The following is a 17,578-nucleotide window of genomic DNA, read 5'->3' on the forward strand; positions in this document are numbered from 1 at the left end:
TGCACAAAATGATTGCTTAATAAAATTCTTTTATCGAAAAACAAAAAAAAAATTGCTTTACTAAAATTTGACCTAAAATTGCTACAAACGACTTTTAGCATATAACGCGTGCGTCACGTGACAGTCACGTGACGCCCCCTCCAATAAATACAGCTCAGTCGTGAAACTGGGCGGGAACTTCACTCCCGTTTTCCCTCCCCCCCTTCGCAACCATGAGCGCCACCGGCAATCCACGGAAACGCGCGGCTCCGCCGCCGCCGAAGAATCCGGCCGCAACTCCATCCCCTCAACTGAAGCACCAGGCGACGATGGAGGAAGAGGAGTTAGACGAGGACGTCTTCTTCGAGGAAACCCTACTTCAGTACGAGGAGGAAGACTCGCAGCGCCGCGCCCTATCCGACCGTCTTGCCAAGTGGAAGCGTCCCGCGCTTTCCCCTTCATACATTTCCCAGTCTCAGAACATCGGTATTTCCCGAAATTCGTACTCACAAACTCCACTTCCCCTGATTTTTATTCTACTCTTTGTTACCAACCGCATTTTGTTTTCGAATGGTTTAAATATTGGTAATTCGTGTTGAAATTGTGTAATTATTTGCTAAGGTCGGATGATTGTGTTTACATTTTTTACCAATTCCAATTTGTCGATTTTTTTGCTTAATGGATTATGGTGTCCATACTATATGTTAGTATTAATATGCTTGTCCTGGATCACAACTTTTTTTTTTATCTTTTCTTAACGGATATAAGATGATGCAATTTCTCGTTTAATTTCTCTTTTCCTCCTTGTTTTCTGTTTTGAAGTATTTCAGCAGTTGGAAATGGATTATGTTGTCGGGGATAGCCACAAGGAACTTCTGCCTAGTTCTTCAGGCCTGGCCGCAATTATACGGATTTTTGGGGTCACTAAAGAAGGTTATCTCTCGAAATTGTGTATCCTAATAATGAGAGTGGTTTGAAGTAAGAGTAAACGTAGAGCTATTAGGGTGTAGTTGTAAAGGCTTGGAGAATTTAGGAAATTGTCCGTATCATATCAAACTTGAAAGTAAAATAATTTGGATCCTCTATCTTTTGATTCTAACATATACCGTGCGTGGAGGATTACAACTTACAACTTACATCTACAAACTTTTGGTTAAGTGTCACTTGCAATTGATATCAGTGCTGTTGGTCAGTGCAACGTGCTTAGAAAAAAAAACATATTGTTTATCCTAGTGTGTATTTTTTACAATTGCATTGCTTACTATTATAGGATCGTAGAATATACATCAAAGATATTACAATAAAATGAGCAAACACATGAATTTTCTTATTGTGCTAACAATTATTAGCTTTTGTTCTTCGAGTGACTTGAGTGGTCGCAGAAAATCCGTATATTGGATTAAGGCTAATATCACAGGTTATTAATTTCTGAAATTATCCTTGGCCAGGACATAGTGTTTGCTGTTTCGTGCATGGATTCGAGCCATATTTTTACATCAACTGCCCTTCAGGAATGGGTCCTGACGATATCTCCCGTTTCCATAAAATTCTTGAGGTAGTTCTTTTCAAAATTCCTTAATTGTGTGTATGTATTCATGAATCTTAATTTAATCTAAACTTGTGATCAATTGTAACTTCTTTTGGTTATCATTTTCACCTTGCTGTCGCTACAGGGTAAGATGAGTGAATCAAACAGAAATACTAGAGTTCCCAAATTTATACGTCGCATTGAGCTCGTTCAGAAAAGAAGCATAATGCATTATCAACAGCAGAACTCTCATCCCTTCCTTAAAATTGTAGTGGCACTGCCAACAATGGTTGCAAGCTGCCGTGGTATGAGATTTTCTCGTTCTTCAAGTACAACTTAATAAGCCTGTCATCTATTACTTCTTTGTGATTTAACATTCTGGAATGGCCTGTAATTTATAATGTTAACTAATTATGCGAAGTAGATGATATTTAAACTGGTGATAACTGATAGCATATTTCTGATTAATTTACTCTGCAGAATATTTTGTTACTTTTCAAGATTTCCATTTATCTGAAAGTGCAATCTTGACAGGTATCCTTGAAAGAGGAATACAAATTGAAGGACTGGGCATGAAGAGTTTTATGACATACGAGAGTAATGTTCTTTTTGCTCTACGTTTCATGATTGATTGCAACATAGTCGGAGGTAACTGGATCGAAGTTCCTCGTGGAAAACATAAGACTATACCAAGAAGTCTCACCAATTGTCAGTTGGAGTTTGATTGCCTGTATCCTTGTGAACGAAAAATAAGTAGTTCTGTTAGCCTATAGGAGCTGCTGTTTCTCTCCAGATTTAATCTTGTTAAAATGATTTTCCCTTTACAAATTATATTAGTTTTTCGGACTTGATCAGTCATGCTCCTGAAGGGGAATTCTCAAAGATGGCTCCATTTCGCATATTAAGTTTTGACATTGAGTGTGCTGGGAGGAAAGGTCATTTTCCTGAGCCCAGTCATGATCCTGTTATCCAGGTCAGCGTGCAATTAATCTATAATTAAATACGTGATTAGGTTATGCTGCTTTCCTTGACTTCCCGTATTCTGATATATTTTTTGGTTATTTTCTAGATAGCCAATCTAGTAACATTACAGGGAGAGGGCCAGCCATTTGTTCAGAATGTCATGACTCTTAAGTCATGCTCAAGTATTGTTGGCGTTGATGTCATGTCATTTGACACGGAAAAAGAAGTTCTATTAGCTTGGAGGGTAATGCTCTTGGCACATAACTGAACAATACTACTCGTTTGACTATATTAAAATAATGTAGACATTGATTAAATTACTCATGTAACTGATTTTTAGATGTTTACTGTTTACTCGCGTCATCTTTATTTAATCCTCTCCTCTACAGGACTTCATTCGTGAAGTGGATCCAGACATCATAATTGGTTATAACATCTGCAAATTCGATCTGCCATACCTTATTCAGGTGGGCATGTTCTTTCTTTATTTAGCTTTTTTTCTTCTCCTATTGGTATTTCATTCCATATCATAAATAACTTCTTGTCCGCATCCCAAGATGTTCTCAGTGAATTCTTATGTACCATGTTTGTTTTTCTAACTTGACAGAGAGCTGAAGTATTGGGAATAGCTGAATTTCCAATACTTGGACGTATTCGAAACAGCAGAGTCCGCATCAAAGATACAACTTTTTCATCAAGGTTATGAAATATTTTCTTCCTCCTTCCCTCATACTTACAACCACCGTAAAAGTTAAATTTGTGGGTACTTTGTTCATTTTTATCCATGTATTTATTTCTTTTATTTTTTACATTGATTTCTATAATAAAAAAGATGGACTATTCAATGATATTATCTGTTTCTCATATTTACTTGCATAGACAGTAAGTTCATTTCTATGGTTGAAGTTTGAACTACTGTCACATTATTTAGGTTTATGTGTGCAATAAAAAAACTTGGATATTTTCATATTAATTAGGTTACCACTCACGACATGTGTGCAGCTCGTGAGTATGAAGCTAGCACAGTGATAATATGAATTCTTAACCAAGATAGTGTTGTAATAGAAAGTTATATTACAGCAAAGGCGAACTTTAATTAAAATATCTCTTACATGGGTACCTTCTGTATCATGTATCCCCAGAAAAAGCATATTCTTTTCATTAACAATCATGCTAAGGCATCTACGAGTGAAAGAATTAAGCTACATTGGTCCATAATTGAGTGTACATCAATGTCTGCAATTCATGTTCTATTTGAGCATTCAGTGTCATGGTTCTTTTGAGTTCCTCACTTTATAATTTATTGCTGTTAAATAACTAACTAAAGCTTCTGGAGCTGCAGACAATACGGGACCAGAGAAAGTAAAGAAGTTACAATTGAGGGGAGAGTACAATTCGATCTGCTACAGGTTTTTCCTGCTAATTAGAACTCCATCATATTATATTCATATTTCCTAATTACACAAAATCTTTTTTTTCTTGAAGTCTTGATATCACATCCATGTACTTAGTTGTATAAGTTATCACTTTTTGGTGCTTTTTTGTGCAGGCTATGCAAAGGGATTACAAATTAAGTTCTTATTCGCTAAATTCTGTTTCTTCACACTTTCTAAATGAGCAGGTGAGCATTTGTCTATATTAAGTACTTTCAGACAGTTGGTGCTTTGTCTTCTTTTCATTTCTGTCTGGATTCTTAATAACTTTATCATGTCCAGGCTAAAGTTTAACTTGCAGCCATCCATATGTACATTTTTTGTAGTTATCTTCTGATGTTAAGTGTCTGTTGTATCTGGATTTTTTCTACTACAGCTTTTTTATACATTCTAAACTGATCATCTAATTCAAAATCCTCGACCATACACTTCTTTTCCAAAAAATGATATTTGATGCTATATCTAAATTATGATCTCTTTTTACTTGCGTTTTATTGCCCCACATTCAGTTTTACCTCTGGTTTGGTATTTGATTTTTACATCGATTTGGTATTTCTAATTTAAACTGTTCAATGCATGTGCAGAAAGAGGATGTCCATCACTCAATTATATCTGACCTTCAGAATGGAAATTCAGAAACCAGAAGGCGTCTTGCTGTCTATTGTTTGAAGGTGAAATCCTTTTGTTGTATGAGCTTCTCACGTGTGTCCTTGTTATTTTATGGATCATGATAGAAAACTTAATCAACTTGTGCATTTGTTGATGTATGCTAGATTTCGACATTACATCTATCATTGTTGCATGTACTTATCCTATATCTCTATATAATAAGAAACACTCATTTTCATTATGTTTTGTATTGTTGAAAGGCTTAATATTTTGTAGGATGCTTACCTTCCACAACGCCTTTTGGACAAGTTGATGTTCATTTATAACTACGTCGAGATGGCTCGTGTGACTGGTGTTCCGCTCTCGTTTCTACTTTCCAGAGGACAGAGCATCAAGGTTACTCCATAGTTCTACACCTTATTTCACTAGTTGATAATATGAGAAAGGTTGGTAGAACATCAACTGAATATCTAATTTCTTACCTTTATCTTCAGGTGCTGTCTCAGCTTCTAAGGAAAGCAAAGCAAAAGAGTCTAATTCTTCCAAATGTGAAACATCCCGGATCTGAACAGGGAACTTATGAGGGCGCAACTGTAAGTGTTCATCTTTTGTTATCTTCTCGAAATATAAAAGATCACAAAAAGTCATCTTGGCAAAAGTTGCTTCGTGTAGCCTTTCATTGATCTCCCTTTATTTATTACTATATTTTTATGGACGGACGGTGATTATTTGGGGCCTGATACAAAAAGTTGCTGAGAGGGCTCTGTTCAGAGAACTAGATCTGACTGAAAGCATACTAGTCAAGTAGCTCTTTATTTTTTTTTTCAAATAGCTTTACTCGATGGTATCGCATATCACCGCTCAGTCATCCATCCATCTCGAACTTGTGATGGATTTTAAGCTTGAATAATATACGCTGTTTGAGCTGGTGGGTTTGAAAGTATTTGACATGAAAAAGATTTTCATTGAAGGCTTAATTTAATATGGAAACTAATTAATCTCAGCAAGTATGATCCTTTTACCAGATTAACTTAACAGTCAACTTTTACAGTTTTTGAGGTTTCCAGAACTTTACTGCCAAGTCATGTTCATGCTTGCAAGCTCCAGTCGTCTTTTTATTAATTACTGAGAGAAGCATGATCAAAGATTTTGGCGAAAGCTTTTAATAATTTACATATCCTGCTGACTTGTAACTTCTTAGAAACTTGCTTTTAACATTATTTTGTGCTGAAACCAAGCCCACAGCTGCGTGGTCTAGAATGTTACTCGGTTCACAAAATTTCGGCAATGGAGATCCTATTTTTCTCTCTTGCTGTTCATGACTACGATAAAAAATGCTCTACTGCAATTTTCTGTGCATTATGATATTGTTTTCTCATTAGAGGGATTTCATATGCAGGTTCTTGAACCCAGAGCAGGATTCTATGAGAAGCCTATTGCAACTCTGGATTTTGCATCTTTATATCCATCAATTATGATGGCATATAACTTATGCTATTGTACACTGGTACAAATATTTCCTTTTCAGTCCTCCATTTTCATTTTTTTCCCTTTTCTATTTGGCTGGGAAGAAAATTTGGTTGCGTTTAATATCAATCAGAAGAATGAAGTAAAACGAAAATAGTCATCTTCGTCAAGATATCTGTTTACTCCAGATGTATATTTACTATCTCTTTGTGATTATTACGTAGGTAACCCCTGAAGATGTTCATAAGCTTAATTTGCCTCCGGAGTGCGTCAACAAAACTCCATCTGGTGAAACTTTTGTCAAATCGAATTTACAGAAGGTTTAAAATTCATAGCATTCTGCAATTTGTTTCTCATCATTTTTGGGAGATAGCAATAGCTGGGGGTTTAGTAGTGCACACGTTTTGTTTTCTTGCCTTCTCTTAATAATTTAGTTTCACTGCAGGGAATACTACCAGAAATTCTTGAAGAACTTTTGGCAGCTCGTAAAAGGGCTAAAGCAGATTTGAAGGTGCTGAAGTTAATTATTATAACTGTTTTACTTTGTAAAACTTGTTGTTGCTGCTTGACATAATTTAATGTGATCAATGACAGGGACTTGATTTCGTGCAATAAGAAATTTCGAAATACGTAACCTTTCAGGCTTTATAAGTCTTACTGTTTCAGCAAAACTAATGCGATGCACAATAAACAGCAAAAAAATGAGATTCTAATTGACGTGTGATTAATTAAGACCCCTGAAAGCAATAATTACTATCTTAGATACATTTGATTTCCATGGTCCCTTACGGGTTTATAAGATGATATCACTCTCAACAGTTGCTATTTATTTTGGGTAAACATCAATCAATAAAATAGTTTATTGTCTTTATTTTCATTTGATAAGTAACTGGAGTATTGATACTGCTTCCTTTTGGATGTAAACTATCCTGAAGATAAAGAACACTTATGGACTGGTAACTATTAATGCATAAGTTATTTTTTGTCGTTTTTGAATGATTGTTAATGAAACGAGATGGATATATCTGAAAATACCGGTACCCACCCTTAGGTGTGTACAGTAGACTTATCATTAATCATCTAAAAAATCTTCCTATGGTTGGTTATTGCGATTGGACTATAATGCTTCATAATGTCCAGAATTTGCGTTTATCATGCTTCAATTGTAATATTCTTTATAAAGTTTAAAATCTTGTTAATTATTGGTTGAAGAAACACTTCTGAAGGTGAATTAACTGTACGATTTGAAATTTAGGAAGCAAAGGATCCTCTCGAAAAAGCTGTGTTGGATGGTAGACAACTCGCTTTGAAGGTAAGGTTATTGTTTTTTTTAATTTCTTTTATGTATTTATTTTTTTACACATTATCATGTGTCGGTTACTTTATTTGGCTTGATATTAACAAACTTAAAGTATTGGAGTGATCCATTTTCTCATGGTTTTTGCAGATAAGTGCAAATTCTGTCTATGGTTTTACCGGAGCTACAGTTGGTCAGTTACCTTGTTTGGAAATATCTTCAAGTGTTACCAGCTATGGTAATAAATGATAAATCGCATGGATGCGTGACCTGAACTTTATTTTTTTAAATAATAAATTTGATGCAATTCTGCAAATGTTATTTAATCTAATGATTGATCCTCTTACTGAAGGTCGACAAATGATTGAACACACGAAAAAACTTGTGGAAGATAAATTCACTGTGGTTGGAGGTTACGAGCACAATGCTGAGGTATATAATATCTATAATATATTATGTGCATCAAATGATTATTAATATGCTTATTTTATGTTATTTAACCATAAAGTGATATTTGTTTAAATGATTGTATTTTAATGTCAGGTTATATATGGAGATACAGATTCAGTTATGGTGCAATTTGGTGTGTCCACAGTGGATGAAGCCATGAATTTGGGTAGGGAAGCTGCTGATTATATTAGCGGCACTTTCATCAATGTAAGTTAGCTTTTATAAAAGCTTATTTTGCTCCTTTTTTCCGGTCTTTCATTTATCACTTTATTTAGACACATCAACAAACAAGTAATCGAATATTCTAAATTGGGCGACAGGAGCTGTGCTCAAGTTATTCCAGTTTTTTTTTTTTTTTTTTTTTCCTATAATGCATGGTGTCTATAAATACATGAATTGCCTGCCTGATTTAACTCTGGTTTAGTCAAGCTCCACACGACGGGGACTTGCTTCTTTGCATTGTTTAGCAGATCAAGCAGCTCTCTAAATTTGTATCTAACTTCGGTGATATATCTGGTTTTCTCAACTTCCCTATAACTGAAGATTGTTATTTTATTTTGTCAATCTTGTTGAGATTGCACTGAAAAATAGTTCTTGTTCATTTATCAGGCTCTATGTTTTCCTCTCGCTGCATCCTTCTCTTTTTCTTATTACCGCCATTTTCTGTTGTCAGCCCATGAAACTGGAGTTTGAGAAGGTTTACTATCCATATCTACTAATTAGTAAGAAGAGGTATGCGGGTCTGTACTGGACGAACCCACAGAAATTTGACAAGATGGAGACCAAAGGTGAGCAAACTTGCACATTTTATTTACTGTCTGGAAATTTAGCAAAAAGATTAATATTTCACCACACCTTCAATGCCTAAAACTCACTTAAATATTGAAGTAAGTAATTAGTAAACTATTTTAAAAGTTATAATAACCAAAATAAACATTGTTTTCTTTGTAGATATTATCTCACAATAATTGAAGGATAACTGATATCGTGGGTTTTTTTTTTTTCTGTTCTCAGGGATTGAAACTGTTCGTAGGGATAACTGTTTGCTGGTAAAAAACCTGGTCACCGAATGCCTAAATAAAATATTGATAGACAGAGATGTTCCCGCTGCAGTTCAATATGTCAAGAACACAATCTCAGATCTCCTTATGAATCGCATGGATTTATCCCTTTTAGTTATCACCAAGGTAAGAAACTAGCAAAAATATATATAGTTGGACATTTTTTGCTAATTTTTTAGTTCTTAATGTGGTCGGAATTCTTGCTAATTCCTTTTTGACATTTTTTCTCGTGCACTGGCATTCCTTTTTCACTAGGGTCTGACAAAAACAGGAGAAGACTATGAAGTGAAAGCAGCACACGTTGAGCTTGCAGAACGCATGCGAAAGGTTGGGAATGGTTTTTTTTTTTTTTTCAATTTTTTCAATAGAATTAATTACAACTAAAACCAAATTTGCAATGTGATGGAGAACGCTTCAAATTCTCTGGATCTTGTGGTTTCAAAAACTTTTCAACAGTATATTTTTGTAGTAATATATATGCAAGCAATTTAAAATATCTGGATGCTCTGTGTACTTTATGACTAATAGAGAGATGCTGCTACTGCTCCAAATGTCGGTGATCGGGTACCTTATGTCATTATCAAAGCAGCAAAAGGTGCCAAGGTAAGCTTCTCATTTGTCTATATTTGTTTAATTTCCTGTAAATCGATGCAAATAACCTTAATATACATACTGATGGTGAACAGGCATACGAAAAATCGGAGGACCCCATCTACGTTTTGGAAAACAACATTCCTATCGACCCCAATTACTACCTCGAAAATCAAATTAGCAAGGTCTGTGAGGCAATTTTTGTGGTTTTCCAGCTTATGCGGATATTCCTGTAAGCTAATAATAATATTTTTATTTGCAGCCATTGCTGAGAATCTTCGAGCCCATTTTGAAAAATGCTAGTAAAGAGCTTCTTCAAGGAAGTCATACGCGGTCAATTTCCATTTCTACCCCGTCAACCGGTGGCATCATGAAGTTTGCTAAAAAGCAACGAACTTGCCTTGGATGCAAGGCTTTGATTAGGTATTAGCATCTTCCCTGTTTCATTCACGTGTCAGTTACTCGTACACTTAAAAATGTACGATACTGTTTCATTTGTTCTCTTTCCATTTATAGCGATGAAATATGCATGTACGGTTAACTCATCAGGACCGATTTTCTACTCTTTTTTTGCATGGATCGATGTCTGTAACACATCTCACTCACCGACACTCTTCTTTCGCATACAATATAAACAATTAACCATTTATTGTAAACCCTGTTACAGTAACTCTGATCATACTCTATGCTCACACTGCAAAGGAAGAGAAGCTGAACTTTATTGCAAGTCTGTATCTAACGGTATGTAAACTTCTCTTTTACACGTCTTTGTTTGATGGTATGTCTCTTCCGTTTACGTAAAAATAGCCATGCAACATACGTGAAATTGCGTTTCATTTTTTTCAGTTGCTGATTTAGAGGAGCTTTTTGGTCGGCTATGGACGCAATGCCAAGAATGCCAAGGCTCTCTTCATCAGGATGTGCTTTGCACTAGGTTAGTAGATATGTCGTCATTGCCTTTAATTTATTTGTTACCTTTCGCCTTACAAATATTCCCGCTGTTTCAGCTATTATATAACTCCTGAATTTATTTATAGTAATCGTTTTAAAAGGGCTTTGGTTATTTGGTTCTTAATGAGTGCATATCTTTATGTATATATTATCAGTCGAGACTGCCCAATATTTTACCGGAGGAAAAAAGCACAGAAGGATATGGCAGAGGCCAGGGTGCAACTAGAGCGATGGAACTTCTGATCTTGTAACAAGGTTATTTTACGGTGCCTCATTCGTAAAGGACCTGTTGTTTATGATTTGTGCCGTGTTTTGTACGTGTCGCGGTTCTTAAACAGAGGGGAAAGCACATGTAAGGAGATCTATCTTTTTTCTTTGTGAATCTTTTGTACATATATATTTCCTTTAAAATATTATTATTAATTTATTATTGCTATTTTTCTTTCTTCTGAATTTACTAAATTAAAAAAAAAAAAAAAAAAAAAAGGAAAAAAGTCAACGTCGGGAAAAAATCAGAAAAAAGTCATTGACATTTTCATTTCCCCTTTCTTTAACTGCCTAACAAAACCAATGAAATTGATTTCCCATATTAGCCCTACTTCTGAAGTTTAACTTATTTGAAGGCCTTCAATCCATAAGTAGATAAGTTCAAATATTAAATTGCCGGGTCATTTTCTCTGCATTTTTGAGTTTTGAATCTGATTTAAGTGTCAGAGGTTTTTTTCCGGACCAAGACTCGGCGCTCTAACGTGTGCTTGTTACGTAGTTGGCGACCCTCTTATTCAATCGACGAGTATCCGTGAATTGTCCGTAACTAATTTGAAAGACAGACTGAAGTGACAAGTGTTCACTTATTCTTGGCAAGAAAAAAAAATGAATGTTTGCATTTTTTAAGGCCAAAGAAATGAAAAATTTACAGAAGCTGTATTTATATTGATATTCTGTATTTGCGATTAACTAACTAAAACAAAGAATTGAAAACACATTTCTATTTGATTCAAAATCAAGAAAATTGTAATACACTAAAAAATAAAAATAAAGGTTACTACGAAAATGAGTAGTGGCAGGCGGTTGAAGTCGTGGCATGAGCGGTGGTTGAAGGCGGCCCCGTGCGAAGCAGCAAAATCTCACTACTGAAGACGACCAAGCATGAATAGAGATGAACAACTTTTAATTATAAAATGATCATATTTTGCAATCTAATCTAGGGGTGTAAATTGGAACCTAATTTTCGATTTTCGCCGATTTCGATTTGAAATTTTCCCATTTTGAAACAATATTTTTCAACCCAAATTCCGACTTTCCGATTTTCGATATTTCCGAAATATTTTGGATTGGAATAGAAATGTACAGGACAATTTGATTTCGAAATTGATTTTAATCTCCAAAGAATTCTAAAAATTACGAATTTTTTTCCTCAAAAATTAGACTTTTTTTTTATTTGAGGAGAAAAACTTATATTGATCAGTCAAAATTAGCAAAAAAGTCTGGAAGAGATGAACCTTCCGAGCAAAGAGAGACGAAATTCGTGGCGAGAAGGTGGGCTAAAGCATTGCTCTTACGTCTAATAAAAGAAAAACTACAAGTAGAAAATCTAAGAGAAATGGAGAAACATTCCTCAAGGTAGGCTCCATAAGAGGCAGAGGTTACCTCACCTAACTCGAAGCATTAATAACTTGAAGTTTATCGCCTTCGAATACAACTGATGGGAGGGAATCTGAAACAGCGCGCTAAGGAAAATTTCGACTTTTGGGTGGAAGAGGGAGGCGCTAAATGAAATTCTAATCCCGGCTCGAATCACTAGAAGATAGCACGACCCGACCGAGAATCTGCCATTCGATCCGAAGTGACGCGGAACGGAAGCACGGTAAAGAATTAATTTATACGAATTAATCCTATAGAACACGATAACTCTGGAATCCACATGATAATTGAGAGAAAACTCAGAATTTGAAAATAAACCCTAGAGCAACTATTTATACTAAAAAAGAAAACGAAAAACCCTAATCAAACTAGGAGAACGAGAAAATTACCAAAAAAGGCAAAAAAAAAAAAAAAAAAAAAAAACGATATAACTCCTGAACCTAGTAGAATACCGAAAATTGGAAACATCCCAACTTGCTGAATTCAAACCGATTCTTCTAGAATTAATTATGAATTATTTAAATATTTCCTAAAATAGCAAAAACATCGTTATGAAGGCCTAAATGACCTCGAAACGCCAAAATCCATCGCACGTCAGAGCAATGTGTGTTTAACTCCCCTCGTTCCGGTTCGAAAAAACTTGGCCCCACACAGTTCCGGCTCCGCCACCTCTGCATCACGAAGAAGTAGAGCTTCCAATAGGGATATTTAGGATGCAATTTCGATCAATGAGCCAAAAAAAGTCCTCGGCGATTGGAATGCTCTAGGAACGTGTACCGTTGTCAATAAGGTCCGCCACTCTATCCGGGGATGATGAATCGAATAATTCCCTCAATCTTTGCGTCTTGCACCAGCCAATTCCCCACGGTATCCCGTAGTTTGTCCACACGATTCACTTTACGTCTCGCAGAGGCACGTGTATGGAAAAATATGTATTTATGTCCCCCTCTTGAATCCACTGAATGCGGCTCTGTTGTTTCCAATACTTATCCTTGTCACCATAAAGTGTTTCCAATTGGCATTTCAGAGCGGCAATTTCCTCGTGGATTTCCGGAGATTGCATTCCTGACTGAAAAAATTAAACTTATAATACTTATATTATTATGTATTTTATATTTAGATGACTAAAAAAAATGAAATTTCTCGAATTCCGCCGATTTTGATTTTGATCCAAAAGTTTTCGATTTTCGATTTTACATGCAATATTAAAAATATTTATAAATGTGAATGAATTTTACGAAAACCAATATAACAAAATTAATCATCATTCTCACCAATTCTCTGAATGTTAATTATTTTATTTGTTCATAAAAATTAGTGTTTGAAACAATTCAAATGCAATAAGGACAAAAATATTTTAAAAAAATGTTTAATGTATTATTATAAAGTGATATATAACGCAAGATAAATATTTTTCGTCCAGAGGAACGAATAATAAAAAAATGGAAGATTAATGTAAAATTGGAAGAGTATTTATTTATATAATGAAGGATAATTTAGTAGTTCATTAAATAAAAAAAATAATAGGATGGGTCAAGAAAAATGACTAATTGGATAAATTATTACTAATATTTTACATACAAAAATAATTGTTGGGACATTTTAGTGATATAAGCTTTTAAGGAGTTAAATGCAAAAACACTCACCGTGATTTTTCTAAAAGCTAAAAAAACCCTCTTGGTCAAATTAAGTGACCAAAAACCCCCTGTGATTAGCAGTCAAAATTCAAAAGTCATACACCCCCTCTATCTCGTGCGTGTCATTCACGCGCTCCCAATACGACAACTTCTGCGTTTTTTTGTGTGAAAAGACATAAGTGCCCCTCCATATCTCTCTTAGTTTTTCCTGTTCCATTTTAAACCAACAAATTAAAAGAATACATACTAAATATAAAAAAATTAATTAAAAAACAACAAAACAAAAATAATAAAAAATAAAAAGAAAAATAAAATTTGGAATTTCTTCTTCCCGTCAAACTAGCCACCCCAAATTCATCTTCTTCACCCATCTCCTTCTCCGACATTGCCATCTTCTTCTCCGACGTTGCCCAGCGACCGCCGCCGCCGCCGCGAGTTCAGATCTTCTCCAACGTCGCCGCCAATTCCGGCGAGCTCCACTTCGCCGAGTTCTCCGACGAATTGCAAAGCCCACCGCAAATCCTCTCAAAATCGTTCTGCTGCCGCCGCTGAGTGAGAGTCGAATCGGTGAGTTGTGTCTATGTGAGCTGAGAAATCAAAATCGAAGTGTGCTGTGTGCGTTGCTGTATTTTTTTTTTAAATTGGAGAAGAGGGCTTAATTGAAAATGTTAGGGACTGAATTGAAAATTTTGAAAATTTCATTTGAGTCATGAAATTCTAGAGGCTGGACATATTTATATGGAGCGCTTTTTTGTCTTTTAGCGAGCGGTCAACGGACAAAAATAAAAAAAGGGTCGAGTGTGCTTGATTGAATTTTAGGTTTTATTTCTTCTCTTTGGGTGAACTGATTTTTATGGGGGTTCTTTAACCCGGTGAACTTTGAGGATTAAGGACACGATTTTAACTAAAAATAAGGTGTATTTTGTGGATTATTTGACAATTTTTCAGAATTCGTTCAGATTAGAGAATTTTGATTTTAGGGGTTTATGCTTAATTTCAAATAGCAGGTGTAATTTTTTGCATTGCAATATAAATAGCTGGATTTACTTTTGAGTGAACACTTTGTAATCTGTTTTGAGGTGGTTGTAAATTGCCCATGAGTTGTGGCTTTTTGGCATCTTTCAATTTTGTTTTTTATTTTTACTTAAAAAAAATTCTAGGTTTTGTATCGATTCCGTGTTCGGTTTGTTGGAACACATTTGAAAGGTGCTTTGATATGATGATCTTGAAATACTCTTCCGTGTCCTTTTGTGGTTACTTATTGAAATTACAATTACATGTTATGTGAATTGTGATTTGTCTGATTTTGGATTTTGCTACTCGGAATAAAAATTAGGGATCAAGAAAAATATTTATTTGGAATTTTATCATGTGGATGCATATCTGGGAAAATTCAATTTGAAAGCAAAACCTAATTATTCCTTTTGTGTTGTTGAAATAGTTGATAAACTTACTGGATCTTATCTATTTATTAATTTTTTTTACAGGTAATCGACTCGAAAACGTGGAGGAATTTTTGAGCACGCAACAATCAAGTAAAAAAAAGGTATGGTTTGTGTCAACTAAACTTGAGAAATCTAAATAGGCTCTCGTTTATTGTCCTTCACATTATTTCCCATTTCGAAAATTACATCTTGATTCGTTATCTATATCCTCGGTGTTCTCGTTTGAGTTTTGTGAAAATCTTAACTGTGCCCTGAAATAGTGCTTGTCGGCTAAAAAAATGCATGCTAGTATTGTTTATATAACACACCTATTTGGGAAGATTTTCCACCATATCTAATTGCTGGACTAGGTCAATGAATATATGGGGAGAGAATTATGCACACGATATGGAAAAAAATGATCTATACATATGGATTTGGTTTGTGGTTCTTGATTGTTTTTGCTATTCGAGAAAATCTGATTGTTTTCATGATTACTGTCTTTCAATTGATTTTCTTGCCTTAAGTTTTCGTCTACTTACATACACTTTCTACTATTTAATTCATGTCTGAAACAATTTTTTTTTTTTGCATCATAATTAGTTCATTTTTTTAATTTTGATTTCTTTGGTTGCCCTGCGTGGGTTTAAAAAAAATTATCAGTCACGTCATGATCTTAATTGGGCGTCTCAATGTCATGTTTACCGTTTTCAACAGCTTAATCTTTATGGTTTTTCATAATCTGCTGATAACTTTTTTTATTTTTCGTGTTTGATGTTTTTCATGCATCAGGGGGTAAACGATACCTTTCTCGTAGTACAGGGGTTGCAAAATGAATTTTACCCTTAAATAAGTACATTAGAATTGTACTGGATTTTCGTAATTTAACACTGAAAGCCCTAATTTCATCGTTGGATCCACAGTGAATTTCGAGATTCTGGTGCTGAAGTGAAGGAGAAAATGGAAAATTCTCGCCCCTGCCAGAGTTGCAGAAAGAGAACTCTAGTCACCGACTATGAAACGGGCAATAAGGTATGTTCATCATGCGGTGTTGTTCAAGAGTTCGATAATTTCCAGGCTCACATTGGCGGCATTACCGGTGAAACCGGCACCTACATTCATATCGGCAAATCCGGCGCCGGCTCTGTCAATAGCTACAAGGAAAACAAAATTTACGAAGCCGAGAAAGTGATTGAGGATTTGGTGTTCAAATTAGGGCTTTCAGTTGCTAAATCTAAGGAGGTCAAGTCTTTGATCGAGAAAATCACCGGTGCAGAATATGGCCAAGGGAAATGGTTCCCGGTTTTTGTCGGGGCTTGTGCTTATGTTGTAATGAGAAGGGATCAGAGGATCTTACCTATTGTCCAAGTGGCAGAGTCGGTTTCTTGCGATGCTTATGAATTAGGTCGAATGATCAGTCGTGTGGTTGATTTTGTCGAGTTGAAGTTGCCCGAGTTTGATATCGTGTACGCTTTCGAATCGGCGATTAAGAGGTGCCCAAGTTTCGGCAGAGTTTCGGATGATTTGATCAAGAGAATGTTGCAGCAAGGCGTGTTCTTGCTGCAGTGCTTGATCAAGTGGTTTGTGACGACGGGTAGGCAGCCCATGCCTGTGGTGGCTGCAGTCTTGATATTTGTCGCCGAATTGAATGAAGTGCACGTGAAGATTGATGACGTGGCGAATGAATTGCATGTTACTGTTAGTACATGTAGGCGTAGGTATAAGGAGCTTATGGAGAGGCTCGTGGGCGCCGCTCGTGTTTTGCCGTGGGGGAAAGATGTGACGGTGAAGAATATTTTAAAGAACGCTCCGAGTGTCATTCAGTACATGGAGATGAAGTCGATGGAGAAAAGTCAAAGTCAAAGTCAGAGCGTTGAACTTTTTCAGTACGATATGGAAGGATTGGTCGGAGACTGTTTGAGGAAAGATGGATACGATAGTCTCACCAGGGAGGAAGATTGCAGCACAAGCTATTCGAATCAGAGCATTGATTATCCGGATAAATTCCAGATTTCTCACGAATCTTTGTCCGTAATTTATTCTGATTTCTTGGATGAGATTTCGTTGGTCAAGGCCAATGCAGAGATTAGTACAGGGAATAAAAGAAGGCCGAAAAATTTCGACATTCAATTATTATGTACGGATTGGTGGAAAGGCAAATCGGAGTTGAGCAAAAAGCTTGTTTTGAAGCAGATACTGGAGAAGGATGTGGGATTGGATGCTACGCCTCCATCTTTCGAAAAGGGATGCTTAGCTAACGGAAAAAGACGAGAAAAGATAAAATCTGCAAAGTTACGAATACAGAGAATTATGGATCCGACGAATGCCGAGAATGCTTCTCTGTCTGGGCTTGAAAATTCAAGAAAGAAGAGAAAAAAAGTGCAGGTGGATATTGACTGGGAGGATTTGATAATTGAAACTCTGCTTCTTCATAATGTAAAGGAAGAGGAGATAGAAAATGGGCATTATAATGCACTCATGGCTTTGCATGTTTTTGACTCTATGAATTCATGATTTATTTTTTATTGTAATTTTTTTTTCATA

The 17,578-nt window shown here is 35.6% G+C and overlaps 2 protein-coding genes across 4 annotated transcripts; both read left to right on the forward strand.

Annotated features, from left to right (window-relative positions):
* The first annotated feature begins 45 nt into the window (after nucleotides 1–45).
* LOC105976826 (DNA polymerase delta catalytic subunit) lies at nucleotides 46–10,765 on the forward strand. The gene is made up of 30 exons (XM_088821822.1): nucleotides 46–465; nucleotides 802–912; nucleotides 1,428–1,534; nucleotides 1,653–1,812; nucleotides 2,042–2,237; nucleotides 2,345–2,480; nucleotides 2,577–2,714; nucleotides 2,860–2,937; nucleotides 3,078–3,169; nucleotides 3,813–3,879; nucleotides 4,020–4,091; nucleotides 4,488–4,574; nucleotides 4,789–4,908; nucleotides 5,007–5,105; nucleotides 5,912–6,019; nucleotides 6,204–6,299; nucleotides 6,425–6,490; nucleotides 7,235–7,291; nucleotides 7,427–7,514; nucleotides 7,629–7,708; nucleotides 7,820–7,933; nucleotides 8,400–8,514; nucleotides 8,741–8,913; nucleotides 9,043–9,114; nucleotides 9,316–9,390; nucleotides 9,474–9,563; nucleotides 9,641–9,801; nucleotides 10,046–10,119; nucleotides 10,225–10,312; nucleotides 10,485–10,765. Exons 1-30 carry the CDS (start codon nucleotides 213–215, stop codon nucleotides 10,570–10,572), a joined length of 3,261 nt encoding a protein of 1,086 aa, XP_088677948.1. The 5' UTR covers nucleotides 46–212; the 3' UTR covers nucleotides 10,573–10,765.
* Nucleotides 10,766–13,887: 3,122 nt separating this feature from the next.
* On the forward strand, nucleotides 13,888–17,577 carry LOC148768383 (plant-specific TFIIB-related protein PTF2-like). 3 transcript variants are annotated; one of them, XM_088821825.1, is made up of 3 exons: nucleotides 13,888–14,177; nucleotides 15,098–15,156; nucleotides 15,958–17,577. In XM_088821825.1, exon 3 carries the CDS (start codon nucleotides 15,995–15,997, stop codon nucleotides 17,546–17,548), a length of 1,554 nt encoding a protein of 517 aa, XP_088677951.1. In that variant the 5' UTR covers nucleotides 13,888–14,177; nucleotides 15,098–15,156; nucleotides 15,958–15,994; the 3' UTR covers nucleotides 17,549–17,577. The 3 variants fall into 3 exon arrangements, with proteins under 3 accessions (XP_088677951.1, XP_088677952.1, XP_088677950.1); XM_088821826.1 differs by lacking the exon at nucleotides 13,888–14,177 and adding an exon at nucleotides 14,458–14,525; XM_088821824.1 differs by lacking the exons at nucleotides 13,888–14,177; nucleotides 15,098–15,156 and adding an exon at nucleotides 14,654–14,816.
* The last annotated feature ends 1 nt before the right edge of the window (nucleotide 17,578 follows it).

Source organism: Erythranthe guttata, chromosome 8 (genome assembly GCF_056151865.1).
Source record: "Erythranthe guttata isolate IM_541 chromosome 8, IM_541, whole genome shotgun sequence".
In the NCBI taxonomy this organism is placed as follows: domain Eukaryota; kingdom Viridiplantae; phylum Streptophyta; class Magnoliopsida; order Lamiales; family Phrymaceae; genus Erythranthe; species Erythranthe guttata.

What these genes read in the sequence shown, in the direction of transcription:
- LOC148768383 (XM_088821824.1), top strand. Translation starts at nt 14,707, where the DNA reads ATGAGTTGTGGCTTTTTGGCATCTTTCAATTTTGTTTTTTATTTTTAC. An exon ending in TGTTGGAACACATTTGAAAG is followed by an intron (nt 14,817 to 15,957) that starts GTGCTTTGATAT and finishes TTGGATCCACAG; the next exon opens with TGAATTTCGAGATTCTGGTG.
- LOC105976826 (XM_088821822.1), top strand. Translation starts at nt 213, where the DNA reads ATGAGCGCCACCGGCAATCCACGGAAACGCGCGGCTCCGCCGCCGCCG. An exon ending in GTCATGATCCTGTTATCCAG is followed by an intron (nt 2,481 to 2,576) that starts GTCAGCGTGCAA and finishes GTTATTTTCTAG; the next exon opens with ATAGCCAATCTAGTAACATT. An exon ending in TTCAAGTGTTACCAGCTATG is followed by an intron (nt 7,515 to 7,628) that starts GTAATAAATGAT and finishes CTCTTACTGAAG; the next exon opens with GTCGACAAATGATTGAACAC.